The following is a 17,677-nucleotide window of genomic DNA, read 5'->3' on the forward strand; positions in this document are numbered from 1 at the left end:
CATGTGGCATAAAGCCTTTAAGTCATACAGAGGATTGTTCAGCGCTGTTCAGGTATCTGCACTCTGATTGCTTTCTAAATTACTTTTTGTGTTTTTCGCTCTCGACTCTACAGGTTGTTTAATGCTCCAAATGGCAGCAATCCAAATGCAGAGAGGTAAGTGAAAAATCCACTTTAAAACGTCATGGGACTCAACATTAGATTACCACTTGTCGCACAGTGATGTTTACCAACCGGGCTGCTCTCTGATCTCATTATACTAAAGGATACCAAAGGGCAGGAAGGGCTGCCACTTTATAAGGTCAAAAGCTCTCAATGCAGTACTGCATAGTATCAACCACCCATCCCTCCATCCATCCATCCATCCATCCATCCATCCATCCATCCCCAAGCACGTCACTCCGCAGCCATATCCTCCAGCTCCTCCTGGGGGATCCAGAAGCATTCCCTAACCATATGGGGTATGTATTCCCTGATAATGTGGGTCTGCCCCGGGGGCCACAGGGAGGCGTCCAAATCAGATGCTTGAACAACCTCAACTGGCTTCTTTTATTATTAATGTGAAGGAGCTGCAGAAGCTCCATCTCTATGTCTGAGCTCCTCACCTTATCCCTGAGCGTGAGGAGCTCAAACATCCCATATACATCCGTGTACAGTACGTCTGTTTGTGTCTGTGTCACACCCACTTGAGAAGCTGAATGAGCAGCCTGGCGTAGCTCATCATCATGTGAGGCTCCAGGTTCGGCAGCGTGACCAACTCATAGAGGAGCTTGATGAAGAGGATGTGGTCTTCTTTACTGAACCTGCGGCCGTACAGCTTCAGAAACCTGCAGGTGGACACATTAAGTGTACAGAGTGAGCAGGTCTCAACACAAAACCTTGACTAACCTCAGTGAATCCCCATCGTTACCAAGTGGAAAAATGTAATTCAAAATCAGGTCTTTATTTAAAGTCACACGATGACCTGATGTTCTCTTTAGTCTCTTCTATAAATACTCATATAATGCTGACTTTGGCACTTTATTCCCTCTCTTTTTTAAGTGCAGTAGACTCTTGAAGACCAAATACTGAATATTTGCTTGTCACAGTTAACACGTATCATAGCTGTGGCCACCTGTAAGTAGATGCTGCTGACATACAGCGCAATGTAAATCAAAACAATTGATATGTGAACAATTTTATGCACATTTATGATATTTATTGTTTTTGTTGTGCCAGAGAAATATTATTTGAGGATGTGGGTAACTATATGTACATTTATTAAAGTGCTAAACTTACTTATTGCACTGTTTTAGAGGGAAATACTGTACTTTTACTCCACTACATTTATCTGACAGCTTTGCTTTTTATTTGCTTTACAGATTCAGCTTCAATACAATATTTAATTATGATGTTTTATTATTATTATTATCATTATTTATGACAAAAATAATGTTTTGAAATAGGCCACTTTACATGATTAGTACTCTTACTTTTTGTACTTGAAGTATATTTTGATGCTGATACTTTATTTACTGAAGTACAATTTTGAAAACATGACTTCATAGAATAGAGTATTTCTTACTCCCCCGCTGGTTGTTTGTGATTTTGTTTGATTAGCTGCAGTCAATCCAATAAAATAGCCTCACTCTTTTTGAGGAAATGCTCAGAAACGACCTCGGAGCCTACATGAAGTGCTATATTGACCATCATTATGAGTCCTAACTGAGTGAGTGTGCTTGGACAGCCTCTTCAGTACTTACGAGAAGAGCTTCCTGGACCAGAAGGCGACCCCGGGCCACAGCTCCCTGAGGAGGACGGCTTTGGACAGGTTCGCTTTGATTTCCGCCAACATCTCCGTGGCCTCCCGGTCCAGCCGATCGGAGTAGGGCAGCAGGCCATTGTACACGATCTCCTTCTGTGAGACAAACCCTGCGATATCCTCATCCACAGTCATTTCTCACTGACTGTCAGGTTTTCTAATGTGCGCGTAAAAACGTTTTAAAAAACCACGTGCCTCTTTATCTGATGGATGGTCTGAGAGTCGCTCTGCTTAGTTTAGAGGACATAATAATCCACTGTGTGCAGCGAGAGGGCGGAAGACAGGTGATCACAGGGGAAAGTGTGTCACGCTAATTGAGCTGAGCAAAGCCCTGAGGGCGTGGAGGGGCCTGTTCCGCTCTGACCGGCAGTGTCAAGCGCCGCGTCACCGCACCGCTATCCGAGCGGCTGTCCGCGCGCAAGTGGGGGTGGATGGTCAGAGGGGGGCTCGTGCACTTACTTGCCCACAGGTTACTAGAAAAGGTGCATTGCTCTGTGGCCAGTCTTTGATTCCAGCACCTGAGGGTAATAAGAGAGGCTTTGATACGTGAAGGCTTTCATGTGTGGGCACTGGGAGGAAAAGCGAGAAGGCCTGATCCTGGACTACAAATCCCAGAGGTGCGATGCGCGCGTGTGCGCTGCAAGCTAATCTGCAGAATAATAGGATGATCGGATAATTGGATTAATGGCCCTCTCCTGTTCTACTGACCCAGTGGCTGGATAAGGGCTGGACTCTGTCTGACGCATGTAGTGAATCAGCATCTGTTTATTTATGTATGTGATAAAGAAACCCGTTGACTTTGCAGGCTATACTTCATCATTCAGCTAAGCAAGCAAATGCATATCTGTGTGAACTGGCTGCATGCCCCGGAATCATTGATTTATACACGGAAATGTGCCAATAAAGAAATCCCTGACAATGGTGATAACCATGCCATCCCCCCTGGTCTCTGACACCTTTGTCCGTCTCCATTCCAGCATTACTGTGCACCTTCCATGTAAATCCTTTTACTTTAAGCCTGTGTAATACTCTGAACACTGCATGCTTAAAAGTTGTGCGGCATTGCGTAAATTGTCTGGCCTGCCTGCCTAGCAGTGAGGCTGCTGCTCACACAGGAGGCTTTAGAGTGTAATGCAAAAGCCCTTTGAGATCTCTGGTCTGGTTACTTTCAGAGAAATGGGGCAACTGCTGCGACGCCACTTCAGCCTTTCTTAAGCTACCTGATTGCATAAAGTGCTCTCTTGGCTTCAGCCTGGCAGCTTTCAGTCACTTTCACCTCTTTCACCTCTCTGAGGCAGCGAGCTGGGTGCCCTCTTTGAAACTGTTTTCTCTCTTTAAACACAGGGAAGACTGACATTCGCCAACTTTGAGAGATCCCAGAACAGAATGTGTCTTCCACTTGGCATATCAGTCCAAGAATGTCACGCTGGACTTTGGCAAGCAATCTCACCCAAGACTCTACCTTTTTATATCTCTCAGATCTTATTACCTTTGGGGCTTTTTTTCTCTCAGAGCCGTGACAGCACCGGCTTTCACTCCACCGGCCCTCACCGCAGAACCTCTTCTCGGTGGAAACATGGCGTCTGTTCCTGTTTGTTCTTCGTTGTGATGTTTCTAGTTATAGAGAATTTGTTTGAATGGGCACAGGCGCTTGCGTGTGTGTGTGAATGCATGTGTGCACACATCTGCGGGATTCATTATTCCACCAGTGGAGTCCACAGATGGAAAATATGATTCAGGATGATGATGCCTTTTTGACTCAGCAGGGAGAAGACCTAACAGAGAGAGAGAGAGAGAGAGAGAGACTGAGAGAGAAGGGAGGAAAGTGATGGAGGAAAAATAGAGAGAAAGGAAAGCAAGACGATGGTCCCAATGGGAGTAAATGTTTTTATATTCCATCAGTTTGCTCGTCTTTACCTCACAATCTTCTGCAGACAAGACAACTGAGTCCTTATAATAAATAAAACACTCTCTCACACACACACGTACATCAAGCCTCCCATTCTCACCAGGGATTTATGGTGATGCCAGTTTTTCTCGCTCCTAAAATATTGGAAAAACTCGGGCAGCCAATAAGCATGTGTGTGTGTATCAATGTGTGGGTGGAAGTGCATGTTTTCATGTGTGTCTGAGTTTGAAGAGTGTAAATGATGTGTCTGGGAAAACTGCATCTAGACATCAACACAAAAATACAAACACACACACAAGTTTCTTCCATCCAGCTGGGTTCTCGCTGGGAGATATGCAGCCCAGTTCATTGCCAGACAGACGGGTAATATACGACTCCTGCTCCTGCCTCTCACACACACACACACACACACACACACACACACACACACATGCAGACCCGCTCTCAAACAAATGCATAACCACATTAGAACTTTCTACAGAACTAACAGAGCTGTGTGCATGTTCTCCACTCAGATTTCACTCTCACCATCCTTTTCCTTATTTATTTTATTTTTTTTATTAAAAAATTGCTGAGGGAACTGTGCCTCAGATAAGCCTCAGTCTGGTGAGAAGGAAACAAGGAGACGAGGAAATAAGGAAGAAGGCGAGGAGACAGACATTCCATCACAGCCCCTGTGGAGCTGGAGCTGGAGCGGGGACGAGCCTACCAGCAGTGATTTCTAATCGTGGATAAACAGCAAGGAGTACGCAGGTATGCAAAGTTAATTCCCTCTTTGTCTTCTTCTTCTTTATCTCCTCTGCAGCAGCTTGTATTGTGCAGTGTAGCAGTATAGATGCAATATTTCACGACGTCTGCATATGTGATTTATGTGTGAACAGGAATGAGTCCGCTGAGAGGTTTCCCCTGGCTTTTGACATTCCTCTATGCAGCAGCTGTGTGTGCAGGTACCACCATTTGCTCACAGATACACCTAGTATAACCTGTATTTAAACATGTATATGTGCACAAAATACTGTATCTTCACCTCTTTTTCTTCATCATCTGCTCAAAATCTAGCACAGACCACACACACTTGTGCCTCCTCTACAGGTGTGGGTGGTGCAAAGGTCGACAATGTGTCGTCACAAGTCTGTCGTCACCCATGCGACGAGCTGGTGGGCTTGCTCACAGAGATCCAGGGCCTGCGTATTGTGACCAGCAACCTGCTCGAAGACCTGGAGAAAGTAGTAAGACACACAAATAAACATAGGTGCACATGTATCGTTGCATGCATGATGGCATTGGAAAGTAATTTTTTTTTTTTTAAATGTAAGAATTTTTCTCTCCTTTAAAAGGGTAAACACATGAAAATGGCCACTTGAAGGCGTTTGGTGCAACATTTTAACATCAGTAAAATATAAATTCTTACTATGTGTGACTTGAAAAACTGTAAGGCTGTGTTAGTCTACCAGCCTCTGTCATGCAATTGTATTTGACAGCGTTGAGGTTTAGGAAGTTTGTGTGACCAAACCAACAGAGAGAAGCTCTTCTTTCAGTGCAAATGGAATAAGCAGCAGCATCCTTTTTTCTGGAAGGAAACACTGTGGTTTGTGGTAAATGTCCTGGTTATATTGGGGTTGGGGGGTTGGGGAGTGGGGTTGTCAAAGTGTTGGCTATCAACTCAACCACCATTCTAGCATAATTCAACAGGTCCCTGTGCTCTAATACACGGCACATCTTTATAGAATAGATACAAATAAATCAGCTTAGATTAATGATGTTTTGAAAATGCTCCATGTAAGCTATTTATTTGTGTTCTCAGTCAAAAGAAAATGAAGAGATGCGGATATCTTTGGCTGAGCTGAGCAACAGCAGAAACCGGAGCAGCAACAGGGATGGCAGCAGAAACAAGAGCAACAACAGGGATGGCAGCAACAGCAACATGAGAAGCAACACCAGCAGCAGCAACAGCAATATGGACAGCAACATGAGAAGCCACAGCAGCAGCACCAACAGCAACATGGACAGCAACATGAGAAGCAACAGCAGCAGTAGCAACAGCAATATGAGCAGCAACAGCAGCAACGTGCAAAGCAACAGCAGCAGCATCAACATGAGAAGCAGCATCAACATGAGAAGCAGCATAAGCATCAGCAGCAGCAGCAGTAGCAGCAGCAGCAGCAGCGGTGATGTCAGTGGTCTTGACAGAACCAGAGACAGAGACAGCGAGGTCTGGTGTATGCAGGATGGACGAGTGTACGAGCACGGAGAGGATTGGGAGGTTGACAGCTGCACCTTCTGTGCTTGCAAGGTCAGTATGTAACTACAATCTGGGATATTAGCAGTGATGTGTTTCCTGGGAGAGGGCCACACAAGGCTCACTGTTAGACAACAGACTGAAACATGACCTACATTTTCTAGGTTAGATGGTAAATGTTTAAACTTCAGTCCCTTGAGTAATTCTGTATAATTTTGTATGTAGCCCAGAGCAGTTTTCCAAGCCAGCTCTTCAGTCCAGGTCCTCAATGTGACTGAGTCAAGTCCAAGCCTATTTTTGTTATTTCATTTTATACATTTAACTAAATCACGTCTCTAAGACTTGGACTTGACTGCTGCAAGACTTGACTCAAGACATGGCTGCATCCAAAATCGCATAATATGCATTACGTTGTCAATATGTATACATTTGTTGTAGTAGCCTAGTCCAGCAGTCACAGGTGACAATTTTCCTCTTTTTTAATACCAGTGTAGTGACCGTTTGGAGTGTTTCCCTACTGTTCCACCTCTTTAGGAGACTAGCCGCAGGAAGTGTATTGATTCCAATTGGAGAAGTGAACATAAACAAAGATAACGACCTTTCCCGTAGCCCCATAATCACTGAAGTAAATATCTGACCCATTTTTCACAAGCCAAATATCTCCCCAACACTGTGACACAAAAATGCTGGAAGTGTTGACCATTTCCTTCCATTGCCGCTATCTTTATATAAACTTTGTGACTGCGGAGCATTGTGGGATATGTATGCATGCATAGTGTCAGTTGTTTGCTTAGGCTACTGGAAATGGTATGCAATTCATGTATTATTAGTTTCCTACTAAGGTTTCAGACACTAAAACAATCTCACATACTGTTTCAATCAAGCATGCAAGTATGGAATTTTAGATGCAACCAGATTTTTTGTCTTTTTAGTCAACTCTTTAGAGTCTGCAATAAAACCTTGACTTGACAGCCTCAAGATTTGAAATAATCCCATGAATCCTGCAGCTCTTATATGGATGAGAAGTTAGATACCTCTCGGGTAGCCAACTTCTCATCTAACTCTTGGCCGAAGGGAATAAACCTATCCTTGAAATACCTTTAGAATTTTCTTACCAGTTGGGAAGATACTCACTGTAAGTTTCACTTGTATCCAGTGTATTTTCATTTATTTCCAGAGATGCTTTTTTTTTTAGCCTCCTCTCTCGTTTCATGCTCCTTATTTCATCCTCCTCAGAGTCTGTTTCTGTTTATAAAACATGATTAGTTTTGTCAAGGATGGATTGAGGGAATTTATGAGTCATGACAGCATACCATCCCTCTGCAAGGACTGGCATTTAGCAAAACATCTGGCTCAAACTAGCATGGTTTGACTAATAAAATGCTGAGTGTGTGTCTTCCCACCTTGTGTAGGATGGAAAAGTGGTGTGTCAACAAGCTTCCTGCCCTCCAGTATCCTGCATCCATCCATCCTTTATCGATGGCGAGTGCTGTCCTGTATGTCTCAGTGAGTTTTGCTTGTGTGTAACTTTGATTTAGGGTTGGAAATGTGTGTTAAGGTCGCATAGTATAACAAAGATATACCAACAGTGTTTGTGTGTGTACAAAGATAATGAAAATGGCTGGTCCCCGTGGTCTGAGTGGACCCACTGTTCGGTCACCTGTGGACGTGGAGGGCATCAAAGGGGCCGATCCTGCAATAGCATCGTGCCAAACTGTGCCGGCCCGTCAGTCCAAACCCGCAGCTGCATGTTGATGAAGTGTGAACGCAAGGGTAGGACATCAATACATGCCTGATCCATGATAAATCTTTACTTATTTATGTATTACTTTTTGTGTTTGATTGGCCGTCCCAAGGGAACAAACTGACTATTCCACCAAAGAGCACAAAGTCTGGAACTTCAGATAAATGGATTTAAAAGATTGTAATCATAATTAGAAACATGTTGTAGTTATATTAATGTATACACAGTGTGGCGCTCTGGTGATGTTGAATTCTACTCAGAGACTTTTCCAGGCTACTGTACAAAAAACTTGGACTTTTTATAATCTTGATCTTGTTCCATGTCCAGCACGTCCTGATGGGAACTGGGGCTTTTGGTCTCCTTGGTCTGAGTGTACAACAACATGTGGAGAAGGCGACGTCACACGGGTTCGTCTGTGCAACAACCCTCCACCACAGAAGGGGGGCAGAGGGTGCACGGGCAGTGCCAGGGAGTCACAGTCTTGCAACAATACACTCTGCCCAGGTGAGTATACAAATGCACATGCAGACAACATTGTAGTTGGCTTACTGGTAAATGATGCGTTTGCGTGTAGTTGCTGGAGGCTGGACGAGCTGGACTGGATGGTCACTGTGCTCGGAGTCGTGTGGTGGAGGTCTCACGAGTCGCCAGCGGGAGTGTTTGAACCCCGCCCCTAAACACGGCGGGAAGCCTTGTGCTGGAGACGCTGTGGACTATGAAGCCTGTAATAAACAATCATGTCCTATAGGTAAATCTGTCCACACACCTCAGGCTAAGGCTAGGAACGGAAGAAACAAATTATTCAATAATAAATGTCCTTAAAAAATAAATTAGCTGCCACTGACCCTTGATTTTGGACTATTTTCTTTATGACTGTGTAAAAGACTCATCGCCATTATATGCACTTTATATATATATTATATGTATTTGTATGTGTTTTCAGATACATGCTTGCTTTCAAATCCGTGTTTTCCTGGAGTGGCGTGCACATCATACAGCGATGGATCATGGGAGTGTGGACGTTGTCCATTGGGTTTACATGGCAATGGCACTCACTGTGAAGATGAGAACGAGGTAACAACTAATTAGTACTCATGTTCATTGACAGGTCCCATATTGTAAAAAGTGAGATTTCCATGTCTTTTTAGATTATAAAGCAGGCCAAGGTGCAATATAATACTATGAAAGTATCAAAATGCTAAATCCACAGAGAAATATACAGAGCCCGTATTCAGAATCTGTGCCTTTAAACAAGCCGTCAGGACTTTAATTGCAATACCACGAGTGGCCAGTGGAAAAAAAGATCTGGAAATGCTGACCAATCAGAGTAGACTGGGCTTTTCAAAGTGTTAAGACAGGCGTTAAAATGGAGCCTTTCCGTCAGGTATATTCAGACAGTACGCGAAAAATACATACATTAAAGCATGTAAATATGTCAGAAACCCAAAAATACAAGTATTTCCCTCTGGTTCTGCCTGGTCACCTTTGCACATCATGCAGGTTGTAAAACCTGTGATCAGAGTTCAACCTCCAGGCTGTAACTGAAAGCTTGCTTTAAATACAAGTTGTGTAGGCTGACCCTGTTCACATCACCTGTCAGAGCTTTGCATTTACTGTTTGTGTTTGATATGCTGAGTATGCTAAATCCCTCTATCTCTGCAGTGTGAGGTGGAGAGTGTGTGTGTCACAGCGTGTGTAAACACAGACCCTGGCTTCTACTGCCTGCCCTGTCCTCCTCGCTATAAAGGCACCCAGCCATATGGCCTCGGACTGCAGGAAGCCCATAAAACCCGGCAGGCAAGCATTTTCCTCTTTGAATAAACTTTTGTGTGAACTACTTTCCTCTTGTTGAACTCCGATCATGAATCACTTTGGTATTTCCAAATCCCTGCGTTTGTAGGTGTGTGAGCCGTACAACCCTTGCAAAGACAACACACACACCTGCCACAAGTATGCCAACTGTGTGTACTTGGGACTGGCATCGGAGGTTTTGTACAAGTGTGTGTGCGCTGTTGGGTTCGCAGGAGATGGCGCCCTGTGTGGTGAAGACTCTGATCTGGATGGCTGGCCCAACAACAGATTAACCTGCAAGCAGAATGCAACATATCACTGTCAAAAGGTAAAATAATAAAACATCAACTCTTGATTGGCTGGAAGTGTTCTGATTGAATGGGACATCACTAATCTGAGCTGTGATTGGCTGCAGGATAATTGCCCCATGCTACCCAACTCTGGACAGGAAGACCTGGACAAGGACGGACAGGGAGACGCCTGTGATCCTGATGACGACAATGATGACATCATAGATGAGAGGGTGAGACTGTGGCTCAGACATGGAGTAACTTTGAGTATTCACATCCTCTATGTGTGTATGCGTGGGCTGATGTGTGTGTCTGGCACAGGACAACTGCCCGCTGGTCTACAACCCGCGGCAGTTTGACTCTGACAGAGATGGGGTTGGGGACCGCTGTGACAACTGTCCGTTTGAGAGCAACCCGCTGCAGACAGACACTGATGACAACGGAGAGGGAGACGCCTGCAGCATTGACATTGATGGAGATGGTAGGAGCTACTCATTACACCAGGCCTGGAACATGCAGTTACTTATCCATGTCTTATTAGAGAACTCCCTAATTATGCAACAGCAGGAAGCTCAACTAATATTTTCACTTTTAGATTTCCATGGAGGACATGGTACCATGAGCAAGATATAGATAAAAACAAAACACAGGACATTCACCTGGGGGACTAGTGTTCCTGTCCTGGAAGTACTGAGCCAAACCAGAACCTTTTTTTCTATTCCTAACCAAGTCCTTTTGATGCCTGACCTTAACTGTTACCTTTTGTTGCCCAGACTTAACTGGTCATGTGACGGTAGTTTTAGTGCCTAGACTTAACCTACACATTTCGTTGCCTAAAAAAGATTGAATGAGGAGAGAAATACTAGATTATTTTTTTCGGAATGTGAAATAAAATAAACGTTGTGGTAATGAGCACTACAGACTGGGAACAGGATCTGTTTTAAGTTGACTTAGCATTACGATACTCTTGAAATAGGGATCGAATTACATTTATGTCTAGAGGTATTTTGGATGTTGTATGGTTTTATGTGTAATAAAAGAGTTAAAGCAACACGACATGCAATTGATCTGCTCTGTGTGTGTGTGTCTATCTTTCTCCAGAGGTTCTGAATGACCGTGACAACTGTCCTTTAGTTTACAACACTGACCAGAGGGACACAGACCTGGATGGTGTCGGAGACCAGTGTGACAACTGTCCCCTTCTACACAACCCACTGCAGGTCCCTGAAAAAAACACAAAACACACATGTATCTACTTAAGATATCTTCCATATTGATGGTGGCGGTGTTGCCCAACAGAACATCTGGTACGGGGTTCAGGGATCCAAAAAAGCTAATATTTATTAATGGCAATCAATCAGGTGGACGGATGATTGTTTTTTTTAGATGGAGCGATGCCTGCGAACTAGTTCAGGCAGTCACCTCCGGCTGCACTGCTTCATACTCAAATGACATACCTCACTCTACAGCCTCTCCTGTAAACACACCCTCCTAATTTGGCGGGTCTATTTAAACTGCAAATTTATTCCATCTCTCCCTCTGCCTTGTCAACGCCGCTGCAGCCCTGCATCTGTATTGCTGCCTGCTCTTTGAGCTCCGTCTGGGGAGAATATATTGAATCATCACTTCCCAGTAAACTCACTCTCATGTAAACTATCCGCAGGGAGTGATAAAGTCTAGATGCCAAACTAACTTTGTTCTGGTGTTGCAATAAACATTTCAAACGTGGGTTGTCTGAGTCAAACATATGAGTTGATGCAGGTAGTGTATGGGCTGGTGGAGGTAAAACGGGGATATTTTAATATTAATTTCTGTGTGTTTGCAGCTTGACTTTGACAGTGACCTAGTTGGGGACATGTGCGACGACAACGAGGACATCGATGAGGATGGCCACCAAAACTCTATAGACAACTGTCCCTACATTGCCAACAGCAACCAGGCCGACCATGACGAGGACGGGAAGGGAGACGCCTGTGACCATGATGACGACAACGATGGTATCCCTGACGACCGGGACAACTGCAGGCTAGTGCCAAACAGGGACCAGCTGGACTCTGATGGTTGGTGATGCTACGGTTTTTCTAAATTCTAAAATCAGTTGTCGGCAACTCAAAGATAATCCACTGAAAATCTAGCAGTCGAACTAAGAATATCTCTGACATAATCGTACAGAAGCTGATCCATTTGCTGTCAAACGAAGAAGATATTTTGTATGATTTACAATAAATGGATTTTGCAGTCTTTCAGTAAAGTCTTGTGACTGTGTTCCCAGTGATCTAGGTCATGTTAATGTTGGACATCAACATTAACATTTTATGTCTCTCAGTCATCTCTCAGATCATTTAATCTATCCACCATCATACAGGACTTTCCCATGTCTCTCATCTCTTTCTCCTTCTGCAAAAATGAATCCAGGAAAGCACATTGTTACATTCACTCTCTCTTTATTCACCCCCCCCCCCCTCCTGCAGGTGATAGGAGTGGAGATGCATGCTTTGACGACTTTGACAACGACAGTGTTCCAGATGCGCAGGATCCATGTCCTCTGAACCAGGCTATCAGTTCCGTAGACTTTAGGAAGTTTCAAGTTGTTTTGTTGGACCCTAATGGCACCACGCAGTCCGACCCTCTCTGGGTGATCCGCAGCCAGGGCACCGAGCTGCTGCAGGTGGCCAACTCGGACCCAGGCATAGCTTTAGGTGAGATTAACTATAGCTTTGGAAAGGACACTTGACCCATAAAAAGTAAAATATATTAATATTAATATCCCTATGCTGAAACAGGATATCACCAGTTCAGCTCGGTGGACTTCAGTGTGACATTTTATGTGAATACCAACCGAGATGATGACTACGCAGGCATCGTGTTCGCCTACCAGTCCAGCCGACGCTTCTACGTTGTCATGTGGAAACAGGTGAGGTTTAAATGTAGACTTTAACATTGATGATAGTAGAAACATAACATAAAATTACCCTTTAAACATACAATAACAAATACACCAGTAAAGAACACAGCAAAGCACTGATACGGACCCTTTTTAGAATTGAATCCCATGTATCCTCGTCCAGTTGCAATTGAAGGTCTTCTTCCCACAGGACTTGAATCATAGATAGGGAGAAGCCATTAAGACCAGACATCATCTCATATAACTGAGTAACCACACCCTTTCCAAGGGGGTATATAGCCAGAATGTTGTCTCATGTTTACTTATTTAGCGAATAAGGGATGGATCAAATTAGTTTGAGAAAGGATTCTAATCTGCAAATATCTAAAGTACTGGTTGTTTGAAAGATTATATTGATTATGTAAGAACAAATGTCTTCCTAAAATTGTACCCAGACCCTCTGGGAATTTCCAAGTATTGGATTAATAAAGTCATTTTACAATATGAGGCTGTAACTAGGCTGGTTTCTTATGATCCGATTTAAAACATAACATGCTACAAATATTAACTGCCCAATATTCAAAGTTAGGTAATGCCATTCCCGTAGGCCTCTGCAAAAAAGGCCCTATGAATTCTTGGAGGTTTATTAGAGATAGTTTTGTACAGGGCTACAAAGATATTTTTTTTCTTAATCAATGCATGCATTATCTTTTAATGAGAACAGGTGTCTCAGGCCTACTGGGAGAAAAAGCCGTCCAAAGCTTTTGGCACAGCGGGAGTCTCAATCAAACTGGTCAACTCCACCACAGGACCAGGGGAGTATCTACGCAATGCCCTGTGGCACACCGGAAACACCAGACACCAGGCATGAATCAGTGGCTTTATACATATTTGTCTCTGTGTATTTTGCTTGTCATCAATCACACTTAAATTCCTTTTTGAAGAGATAAGCCTTCACTAAAACAACCTTGAACACCAGCACAAAAGATCAGATACTCTAGGACAATTTCTCCACACTGACATCTATTTGTGTGTGTCTCTTTCAGGTCAGAACATTATGGCATGACCCCAATAAAATTGGCTGGAAAGACTACACAGCCTACCGCATGCACCTTATCCACAGACCCAAGACTGGGTTCATCAGGTACAAAGACTGTCATCATAAAAAAAAAAGACACTTTATATCACAGCATGATCTGACAGTGCTCAGATTTATTTAAGCAAGGTCATAAATGAGAAAAAAACCCGAATATCCAGCATTTCTGAGGAAATAACGCTTTTTCCTTGTGTTTTCTCATTATTATCTGGAAAATATTGCAATAGGACAGCTGATATATGAACCTGTAACTGTATTGACTTAAAGCATTCGTCGCTTGGCTGCATTTTCTCTTTGGAGCCTGAATTTATATTTTCATGTTGAGCTGTCATAAACCACAGCTGGATTATTATCAGGGAAATCACCCAACTTTTTAAGATTTGTGGACTTCCTGAGAGGAACAACACCTCCTGCCTAGTGAAAACGTAAGCAATAACCTTTATATTTGAATTTACAGTCAAAGCATTTGATATTATTGGCTTGGCTTTAGGACCACACCAGTGTCTTAGCCCATTTACTACACATCAGATAAACATTGTTGTTTCAGGGCAAACTTTTAAAATCAGTCTGCTTTTAAAACGACTGACATGTGAATTGGTGTTACATTCATATACGACAAACATTCAATTGAAAAATATTAGTTATTCAGAACTCCACCTTTGAAGATGAGAGAGTACCTTACCCCAGTTTTAAAACACTCAATTGACTCCCAGTACCTTTTAGAAAAATATTTTAAGATTCTTTTACTTGTTTGTTTGGGTCCAGCCTACATTGCAGACTCTACATTACAAGGAAATAGGTTGCACCACTTTAAAAAAAATAAATAAATAAACAATGCACCAAAATCATGGAGCACCCTATCAAGAGCTATACGAGATGCAGGCTCTGTGAATATTTGTGAACAACAGCTGAAAACCTATTTATTTAATTTGACTTTAGTTAATGTATTTCTTAATTTTTTGACTAAATCTCTAATTTTTTTATTAATTTGAATTACCTCTGTGCTTGTTTACCATTAATCTTTTTCATTGTGTTCACTATATTATCATCTATCTTATTATTGTCTAATTTTCTTCTATTTGCCCTTGTTTTAATGCATTTTTTAACCTTAATTAATTCAGGGCAGTTTCACAGAGCAATGCTCTCTTTTTTTATGAACTCCCTGATCACAGTCAGTTACATGTTCACACCTTGAAGCTGCCAAGTCCCACCACAATCTGACCTGTTGGCCACTGAGCAGCTGCTCTGGACTGGTTAGGGTTAAGGGCCTTGCTCAAGGGCACCTCAGTGGTGGTGAGGGAAGGAAAGGCACTTATTTTTCACTTTCCCCACCCAGATTTATCCTGCCTGTCCATGGATTGAACCGACAAGCTTGCTTCTCTAACCTTTAGCACTTTGACTTATATCTCATGTAGTAAAAGTTCTTTATCAATAAAGTTTATAATAATTACTTCGACAAAAATCACATACACTAAAATTAAAAACAAAACACTGGTGTGTTCCTTTCAAATCACACATTTAGAGCTCAGTTAGTGCCTGTTCAGCTCATGTAGGTTTTAGTGGAGCAACAATAGCTTCTTACATTTCTGAAAATATCCTTTTGTTCCACCTTTGAAGACAAGAAAATCACCCACAGATGTGTTTACATAATAACAACATAATTCACTTTCACATCTTCTTCTACTTAGTTGTACTTCACTGATGGACTTTAAAAAGACAAAGAAAAACCCTGGCCATTAAGTTATCTGTGCTTTGTGCTGTTTATGTGCAGACGGAGAGAACAACATCAGTGCAACAGCGAGGTTTTCAAGTTGAAAAAAAAAAGGATAGGAACGAGAATAAAACTGTAATTTTCAAAAAAAACAACCCAAAACATTCTGTATTAGAAGATGCAAGCGATGGCCTGTGATGCATTCTGGGTACTACATCATTGTAGGAGGACTGTATAGCTATTGAATGTGAGACTGAAAAGATTATTCTGCTCTTTGATGGTGAAGGACAAACACAAATTGATATTTTAGATAGCTGCTGCGTAGCTATGCTGTAACTATGTTAAATATAACTCCATTTGACGTCATGTCCTCAATATTGTTCGGGAAGAAATAGTAAAGTATGCAACAGGAAGAAAAATACATGAAGAAAAATGACACTAAAACACTGATTTTAACATTATAATGTTGATACTTTGGAAGGGAGTTTTCTCCACATTGAGAGGTGGTCTGAATCTATGGAAAAACATGATAAATTCTGTGTATGATGACGTTAGCTTTGTTGTGTTGCAGGGTGGTGGTGTATGAGGGCAGGGAGATTTTATCCGATTCGGGTGCAGTGTACGACTACACCCTGGCTGGAGGCAGACTGGGACTGTTTGTCTTCTCTCAGGAACACGTCCTCTTTTCAGACCTCAAATTTGAGTGCAGAGGTAAGAAATCAAAGTCCAAACATTTGTCCTGACTACCGATCAGCGGTGGAAGAAGCCCTCGGATCCCTGACTTAAAGAAGCAGTGTATAGGATTTAGGGGGATCTACTGGCAGAAATGGAATATAGTGTTCATAATTGAGTTTCCATCAGTGTATAATCACTGAGAATTGTTATGTTCTGGTTAACTTACAATGAGTGCTTCATATTTAGACGCTTAAGTAAATGTGCTTAGTTACTTTTCACCACTGATACAAATCACTGTGCCTCTGACTTCCATAAAGTATTTATAAAGAGGTGTGTCTCTAATATCTGTGATGTGTTTTTCTTTATTTGCTCCGCAGATAACTGAATTCATTTGGTGGGACATTCAGGAAACTCAACAACTCGCCAGAGAGACCCCTATCAATTTCGGGGAGGGAGAGGGAGAGGGAGAGGGAGAGGGAGAGAGGGAGAGAGGGAGAGAGAGAGAGAGAGAGAGAGAGAGAGAGAGAGAGAGAGAGAGAGAGAGAGAGAGAGAGAGAGAGAGAGAGAGAGAGAGAGACACACACAAACCTAAGGTCACTAATTGATAGTCGTGGCTGGGCCTTTATCCAGCCAAGACTATTAATTAGTGACCATCATCTATCTATCAGCTTTTTTAATGTGCCGGTATTGATTTCAGGCCGTCTCATTCGCTGTATTTTACTGTAGGACTCTGACAGCATCTCGAATGACTGTAACTTCTTGTTGCTTTTTATTTGCCTTTTGCTAATGGTTGTAAATAATTATTTATTGCCAGATGCCAGATAGTGAAAGGAGGAGATGGGAGGACAAATGGATGATGGCGGTGGTAGAAAAGCACTGTGCAAATGTCTGGCGGTAACTTATCAATAAAATACTTTTTTCCCCAGTTGTTTCTTTATTCTCTTTTTTCTTATGACTCACACAGGAGATTACACATAAGATTGTGGAAACATGGTCTCCAGCGCCATTTAGTGGTGAGAGTAATAATTACAAATGGGTGGAAGAGAAGAAACTATAAGCTGTCAAATGTTGGTTGATGTAGATAAAGTTATTAGTAACACACTATTACCATTAAAAGCCATGCATTCACAAAAAGTACAGAAGTGTTAACAGATTATATTAATCAGGATTATAGTAGTAAAACTTAAACAAGTGCCAATGTAATGTATGTAAAATCTTAAAAGTAACATAACTGGAAATATGTCATTATTAGATATTTATTTTATATTTATCAAACTGGCTTTATGGCTTGTTATATCTTAAACTTGTGTAGCGCCTTCAGTCTGATCGGAGGAACACAGTATGACACCTACACTCTCTCTAGGTTCGGAGAGCTGGTAAAAGTTATTCAAACAAGATAGCGTGAAGTTAACGGTTGACAGTTTATTGCCACAGGTAGCTTATATTTTGCAGTGTATGAAAATGAAAGATACAGAAAATAAAAATATAGAGCTCTTTCAAAAAAGTTGAAGAATAATAAAATAAAAGAGTTCAAAAGA

General features: G+C 42.2%; 2 protein-coding genes across 2 annotated transcripts in view; one reads left to right on the forward strand and one right to left on the reverse strand.

The window, feature by feature from the left end:
* psme4b (proteasome activator subunit 4b) overlaps positions 1 to 1,935 on the reverse strand; it is a gene marked incomplete at both ends in the record, with an annotated part of 34,691 nt that extends 32,756 nt beyond the window's left edge. The window contains 2 exons of the mRNA XM_083933326.1: positions 686 to 826; positions 1,742 to 1,935. Of these exons, the coding sequence (XP_083789452.1) occupies positions 686 to 826; positions 1,742 to 1,935 (335 nt within the window). The remainder of the gene's footprint in view (positions 1 to 685; positions 827 to 1,741) is intronic.
* A 2,413-nt stretch (positions 1,936 to 4,348) lies between these two features.
* Positions 4,349 to 16,574, forward strand: LOC310961133 (thrombospondin-2-like). The gene is made up of 21 exons (XM_083933099.1): positions 4,349 to 4,462; positions 4,591 to 4,656; positions 4,802 to 4,938; positions 5,514 to 6,002; positions 7,361 to 7,454; positions 7,557 to 7,721; positions 8,020 to 8,196; positions 8,267 to 8,440; positions 8,636 to 8,766; positions 9,355 to 9,489; positions 9,593 to 9,811; positions 9,899 to 10,006; positions 10,095 to 10,254; positions 10,875 to 10,993; positions 11,599 to 11,833; positions 12,245 to 12,472; positions 12,557 to 12,687; positions 13,382 to 13,522; positions 13,704 to 13,801; positions 16,036 to 16,175; positions 16,517 to 16,574. Exons 2-21 carry the CDS (start codon positions 4,593 to 4,595, stop codon positions 16,522 to 16,524), a joined length of 3,153 nt encoding a protein of 1,050 aa, XP_083789225.1. The 5' UTR covers positions 4,349 to 4,462; positions 4,591 to 4,592; the 3' UTR covers positions 16,525 to 16,574.
* Positions 16,575 to 17,677: the final 1,103 nt, after the last annotated feature.

This window comes from Echiichthys vipera, assembly GCF_963691815.1.
Source record: "Echiichthys vipera genome assembly, chromosome: 18".
NCBI lineage: Eukaryota > Metazoa > Chordata > Actinopteri > Perciformes > Trachinidae > Echiichthys > Echiichthys vipera.

What these genes read in the sequence shown, in the direction of transcription:
- LOC310961133 (XM_083933099.1), top strand. Translation starts at nt 4,593, where the DNA reads ATGAGTCCGCTGAGAGGTTTCCCCTGGCTTTTGACATTCCTCTATGCA. An exon ending in CAACAATACACTCTGCCCAG is followed by an intron (nt 8,197 to 8,266) that starts GTGAGTATACAA and finishes GTTTGCGTGTAG; the next exon opens with TTGCTGGAGGCTGGACGAGC. An exon ending in ATGACATCATAGATGAGAGG is followed by an intron (nt 10,007 to 10,094) that starts GTGAGACTGTGG and finishes TGTCTGGCACAG; the next exon opens with GACAACTGCCCGCTGGTCTA.